The sequence below is a fragment of the Mirounga angustirostris genome, unplaced genomic scaffold, assembly GCF_029215605.1.
Source record: "Mirounga angustirostris isolate CCGP_5_RB_7025 unplaced genomic scaffold, mMirAng1.0.hap1 SCAF_4, whole genome shotgun sequence".
NCBI lineage: Eukaryota > Metazoa > Chordata > Mammalia > Carnivora > Phocidae > Mirounga > Mirounga angustirostris.
In genome coordinates, this window is record NW_026991712.1 from 89,316,281 (window position 1) to 89,322,639 (window position 6,359).

At 50.0% G+C, this 6,359-nt stretch overlaps 1 protein-coding gene across 1 annotated transcript; it reads right to left on the minus strand.

The window, feature by feature from the left end:
* Positions 1–1,203: 1,203 nt before the first annotated feature.
* On the minus strand, positions 1,204–2,043 carry LORICRIN (loricrin cornified envelope precursor protein). The gene has a single exon (XM_064587524.1). It carries the CDS (start codon positions 2,041–2,043, stop codon positions 1,204–1,206), a length of 840 nt encoding a protein of 279 aa, XP_064443594.1.
* Positions 2,044–6,359: the final 4,316 nt, after the last annotated feature.

Sequence of the window (6,359 nt, forward strand, 5' to 3'; positions counted from 1 at the left end):
GAGCAATAAGGAGAAATGAATCTACTCCATCTGACATAGAACTAAAAATCCTACTTTAACGCAGTAGTTGGCCTATTGGGTCTTTAAAGCTGCTACCTGTTTTGATTCTGTAATTGGAAGAGTCAAGGAGGGATAATTTGTCTTTTTGTCTCCAGCAATGACTGCATAGGGAGAGTACTTTGGTTTTTTATGTAGCAGATATTTTGCTCTGAGTAAATCAGTAAGTTAACATTTACCTAAAGCTAGTAGAATTAGGATTTGACACAGGGCCTGGAGAGTTCCTGACCAGGCTAATGTTCTACATCTCTTTTGAAAGCTATGCAATTAAAGAGCAACTGTAGTTTCTTCCTACAGTTTCTTCCTATAGTTTCTTCCTGTTAATTGGTGTGCTTCCTGTATTTCCCCATGACCTCTCTGGTACTGGCGTTTATTGTATACACTTATGCCGTATATTCCTAAATTGGGTGAAGCTCCTTTAAGAGAGTAGGAAACAGCTCCTCTACATCCTCCTTTCCTTACAGGTGCCTCCTGAACAGTCTTACACCCTGTAGAGGGTCACAAATCTCTGATACAATTATTCTTTCTCCTGTGAGTCTGGGTAGCATAAGCTAGTCCTCCTTAGGTGCAGCCACCCTGCTTTCAGACCTTGAAGAGTAGGACTAGGAGAGATAGCATCTTCCCAGGGCAGACCTGTCTTTAAAAAGCACTGAGCTCAACGAGAAGACCCACAGTGGCTACCCAACCCACCAGGAGCTGTTAATGGAAATCTCTTCCCAGGGTCTTTGTGTTTGGGGCTCACCTCACCATTTTAAGCCATAAACCAGAGAGTTCACATCTTTGTTTATTGGTTGCCAGCCATTCCTTTATGACTTTCGCCTATCCACCCACCCTTCCCCCAATAAATACATTTGTTGATGAATGGAATAGAATGAATGAACTTGGAAGCTACAAAGGTGCCTGGAAACCCAGAAATTCTCATGAATTGCACATTTATTGACTGAGGATGTACCGGGGTTGGGAGGTAGTTGTACAGAAACCAAAAAGGAAAAACTACAGAACAAGATGCAGCCCCAGAGCTCAGTAGCTCGGGTGTTAACACCTGAAGGATTTAGGAACCTCAGGGCAATATCATGAGAGCGCTAAGCCCATTGGCGCCCACGGAGAACACCTCCATCTCTTCTTCTCCGCGGCCTCTAACGGACCTTATTTTCTTGGCCAAGTAGGCGCCTGCTTCTGCTGGGTCTGGTGGCAGATCGGGACGCCCTTGCCACCCCCAGGGTAACAGCCGCCCCCACCACCAATGGAGAAGCAGCCCCCGCCGCCCCCGGAGGAGCCGCCGCCGCCGCCGCCGCAGCTGGGGAAGCAGCCCCCGTCGCCCCCGGAGGAGTCGCCGACGCAGCTGCCTCCGCAGGATCCCCCTCCGTAGCTCTGCTGGGGTATGCACGAGGTCTGGATGGTCCGCTGACAGAAGTAGCCAGAGCCGCCGCCGCAGCCGGAGCTGCCGCCGCCCCCGGAGGAACCGCCACCCCCGCAGTCGCCGCTAGAGACGCCTCCGTACCTCTGGCACTGGACCTGCTGACCGGAGTCGCCGCCGCCGCCGCCGCCACCGGAGTAGCAGCCGCCGCAGCCGGAGCCGCCGCCGTCCCCGGAATAGCCACCCCCGCAGCCAGAGTCGCAGCCGCCGCCCCCGGAATAGTCACCCCCGCAGCCGGAGCTGCCGCCGCCTTCGTAGTAGCCACCACCCCCACAGTACTTGACACTCCCACCGGAACCTCCTCCGCAGCCTCCGGAGCCATCACCGCAGCCGGAGCCTCCGCCGCCACCAGAGTAGCCTCCGCAGCCAGAGCTGCTGCCTCCCCCGAAATACTTGACGCTCCCTCCGGAGCCGCCGCCGCCGCCGCCGCCGCCGCCGCAGCCCGAGCTGCCGCCGCCGCTGTAGAAGCCACAGCCACCGCCGCCGCCACCGCCGCCGCCGCCGCCGCCCGAGGTCTTCCCGCAAACCACTGGGCACATGGAGGTGGGCTGCTCTTTCTGGTGAGACATCTTGTCTAAGGAGGAATGGAACCCTGGAAGGACAGCAGAAAGCATCACTGGAGCAGCCCTAAGAGGATGCAGCTGAGGAGGCAGTTGCAGCCATGGAAACGCCCATCAGCCTCAGCAGCACTGCCTGGGTCCGGCTTGATGCCTCCGTTGAGATCCAGGAGAGCTCGCAGGTGGGACTCCTAGGATTAGTGCTTTCGGAAGAGTTGCACTCCCCCTCAGAAAGTCTTTACCAAGCTTTAAGTAGCCCAGTATGTTGCCCATTTTTCTCTCCCAGCTCCCCCTCTGGCATCTGCTGTCTGATTTGGCAGCAAATGACCCACACTCCCTCCTCTGTCCTCGACTTCCTGTAAAATGAGAGGGTTAGAGCACTTCAGCTCTCAGGTCTCCAGTCCCAACATGGATTCTCTGAATGCAAATAGAAATTAGCACAAACCTCCACCTAAGGTGGGGGATTTTACCCATCCCTGGCACAACAGAGGGAGGTTTGTCTGAATGTCAGAGGTTGTTGCTCCCCACCCCACATTCTCTGCAAAAGTTCTTAGTTCAGGGGTGCCTGGGTGGGTGGCTCAGTCGGTTAAGTGTTAGATTCTTGATTTCTGCTCAGGTCATGATCTCGGGATTTTTAGATCGGACCCAGAGGCAGGCTCCTCCTTCAGCAGTGAGTCTGCTTAAGATTCTCTCTCTCTGCCCCCCCTCCTAAAATAAATCTTTAAGGGGAAAAAAAAAAAAAAAGCTCTTAGTTCAAACTCTTGGTCTGAGCCTAGCCATGATACCAGGGCTAGTTAACAGAAAAGCCCTCACCACCACCCACCCACCCCCGTCCTGTCTGGACATAGGGGAAGGGACCCAGTGGTCCTTTGGACCAGCATCTCTGACCGAAGATGTAGGCTTTGCTTACATCCAAGCTTGGTTGAGGGGACCATTACTAGTAGGAAGTTGTGTCCCAGCATCTCATACAATTTTTCTCTCAGAACATCTCTGAAAAACTGGCACCCGGGTTCCTGTGGTTCCCCAAATCTCCCCCATCTGCAGCATCCTCGGAATTACTCTCCCTGTTCTCCCTTACTCTCTGGAAGTAAGACTCAGCCTCTCCTCCTGACAGGTGCAAGAGATCCATCCTGCCCACTCACAGGGGCAGTCTGCAGAATGTCCCTCTCCCCCAGAGAGACAGGAAGTAGTCTTGCCTTTGTGGAGTTCCCATTCTGGCCAGAAAACGAGAGACACCATCTGCACAGCAACAGCTCAGCTCCCAACTTCCAACCTAAATTCCCTCTAAACATGAATGCAGTTGGAAAGGCAGAGGTCCTGTCGTTTCCAAAGAGGAGAGAGGCCTTGCAGGTCTGTCTCCTGGTCCACCTAGTCTGAGCAGGGCTGGGGAAGACTAGTTGGGAAGACGAAAGCCAGGAGAACTCACACTTACCTGAAGCACCAGGGGCTGAGTGAGGAGAGGAGATGCTGGCTTATGTGAAGAGCTCTGGAGCTCCCAAGGTTTTATACACTGAGCCCTGACTCATCTATTGATCTGAGTCCGCCTCTCATGTTTGCACTCAGTTATGTGACCCATGGCTCTTGCCCCACCTGTCTGTTGATTACAGGCAAAGGGTGGCCCATTCATGAAGATTTTGGCCTACTTGAGATGGGCAGCCTAGTGTGCATCTCTGATGCAACTATGTGGCATCGGGATGGCCAGCCAGAGTGGATGGCAGACATTGTTTCCAAAACCTCTGGCAAAGGGCGCATGCCATGAGACCTAGGTCTCTGACTCTTGAGGTGGCCCAAGAAAGTCACACTGGAGATCTCAGTCCTTAGTCCGAGGAGTAGGACCTCCTGTTTGGCTTCTGATCCCATTGCTTGGAACCCTCAGAACTTTAGAGAGAACCTGTCCCTCTTTTGCCAAAAGTTTCTCCCCCAGAGTTTCATGTGTGCTTCACTGAAGTGTTCTTGTCTTGAAACTAGCTTGAGAGAATGCATGAGCACCCAGTACCCAGTTCTGGGCTGCACACCATGGACAGGGCTGCAACTAATGGGACATGGGTATCTACTTGGATTTGTTCCTGGAGATTTATTCCTCTGAAAAAAAGTGATTGTTGATTCTCACTTTCCATGCAAAGGAACAAACTAAAGAGCTCGATCATGTGGTCCTTCATACCATGGCCCTTTGGCCCTGGCATCCTGCAGTCTTGTGTGGCAACAGTGACCTCAGCCTAAGAGGCAGCTGTGGAATGGAAGGGACTTGAAGTTAGGTGACTGGATTTGGGTGTTCCCTATGCTACTTGCGAGCTATGTCACCTTGGACAAAGTCACAGCACTTTGCCTGACATAGGAGGCACTCAGTAAGTATTTGTTGACTGCTGAATGAATAGGCTTCTGATGACCAGTTACCTTGCCTATCACATAGGAATAGTAAAATCTGTTTCGTAGGCTTGGGAAGAGGGAATACTTATAATAAACTGTAGAAGGTGATGCTGTTCTTTTTATTGTTTTCTCCTATTACAGCACAGTCTTACCTCCAACTTGGCCTGCCTTTGGACAGCAAGGCCAGAAGGGAGTCTATGGATAGCTAGAGGCAGTTCTTCAGTAAGAAAATACTCAAAAATTCTCCATTGACCCTGGACCAATAGCATCACTTCTGTGTACGAACAGCATGCTCCCCCCTTCTTTCATCACAGGAACTCAATTGCTATTGTTTAAGATATGGCATTTGAACTTTGTTCTGCCCACCTATGTGTTGAAATGACAGCTCCAATAATAAATTGACTGTTAATTATGGTGGCTTAATGATCAAGTGATCCTGATTAGACTGTGGTCTTCAGAAACTTGTGGTGCTAGTTCTAGTTTGGATGGCATGAAGCCAGGCAAACCCACATGCTCCTCTCCTGAGAGAATAGCCAGAAGGGAAAAGCCAGGATCGTTGAAGAAAGCAGGTTTCTCAGCTTGAAAGTGAGGCACCATGGAGATTTTGAAGGGAAACAGGCTCCAATTAGATGATTGCCATGGGTATAACAAAGAATGGTTTTATTTAGTTGGGCAGCACTAGAGAAGGGGAGAAAGTATAGACCATGTGCAGTTCCAGCACTGATCTGTGGACCCATGTTGATCCATTACTGTGTGTTCTACAGTCTGGAGGAAAATGTAAGTAAAAGGATGTCAGCAGTGCATTCTTGAGAAGTCTTTAATTTTGAAATCATGGCCTTCCTACTTTTGTGTGTATTAAAAATGTCATTTCTTTTAAAAGTGATGGAAACTCCAGGAGGTTGTAGTTGTTTCTTTCAAGTCCTTACTTGACAAAAAAAAAAAAAAAAGAGGCTATAATAGAACAGTTACCATATTGTTTTGAGGGAGATATGACTACTCTATGAAATTCTGAAATTTGGGAACCTCAAGTGCAGGTGACCCCAAAGCCCCAAAGAGCTAATAATCTTCAAATTGCCATGTCGGTTTGGAGGGTTCACGTTCTTAAAAGAAATACATGTCTGTGGGGAGATCACAGCTCTTGAGTTTGGGGAGCCCCAGTCTGAAAGAAGCCTGCTCATCACAATCTTTAAGTATCTAAAGCTACACACACGCATTCTTATGACTGAGTGCTAACAACCTACCTGAAGGTTAAAGGGCAGCAGGTGGTTTGTAAAGAATAAAATGGACACAGGGCAAGGGCTCAGGAGCATTGGCAGGGCAAGCATAAAGCTTGGAAGCCCTTAGCATTGTTTACATTCAGTGGGAAAGTTTTCTCTTAGAGTCCTGCCCAGGAGGTGCCTCAGAGCCTCAGGCACCCCCCCCCCCCCAACACCAGGCTACATTTTTTTGTCCTCTCTCCAGCCCTCCTGGGTTAGCAGTTGGAAGAGGTGGTTGTCTTTGTTAGAAGTCTGGGAGAAGGACAACTCTGTAGTGGTTCACATCTGCTAGAATTACTTCTCCAGGAAGCTTCCTTAGATTCATCCACCCACTGGTTCCATCCTCTTTGACACTTTCCCTTTCCAAGTCCTTAAGGAACAACTGTACTAGTTACAGCCTGCTAATGACACACCCAATAGCCTTGTCTCCTTTTTCAAGTTATAACTGTTCTTGACAGCCAGGGCCCCATTAATTCTTTATTCTACACCCTAAGATTTAAAGAGAGTTCATAACATCCTGGGGCTTTATCTGGACAAGTTGACTCTTGAATGACTCTTTTGGGTACTCCTGGAGCTCACCCTTGCAGGGAGAAGGAGGCTCACAGCTAAGTTCTAGCACTCCTGAATAGCTTATAGATGCATGCAAGATGAGCAGTGTGCTCGGGGACCTCACTTGCTTGGCTCAGACACTTTCTGTGTGGACAG

Bases quoted from the DNA above. Each gene is read 5' to 3' on its own strand.
- LORICRIN (XM_064587524.1), bottom strand. From the start codon at position 2,043: ATGTCTCACCAGAAAGAGCAGCCCACCTCCATGTGCCCAGTGGTTTGC.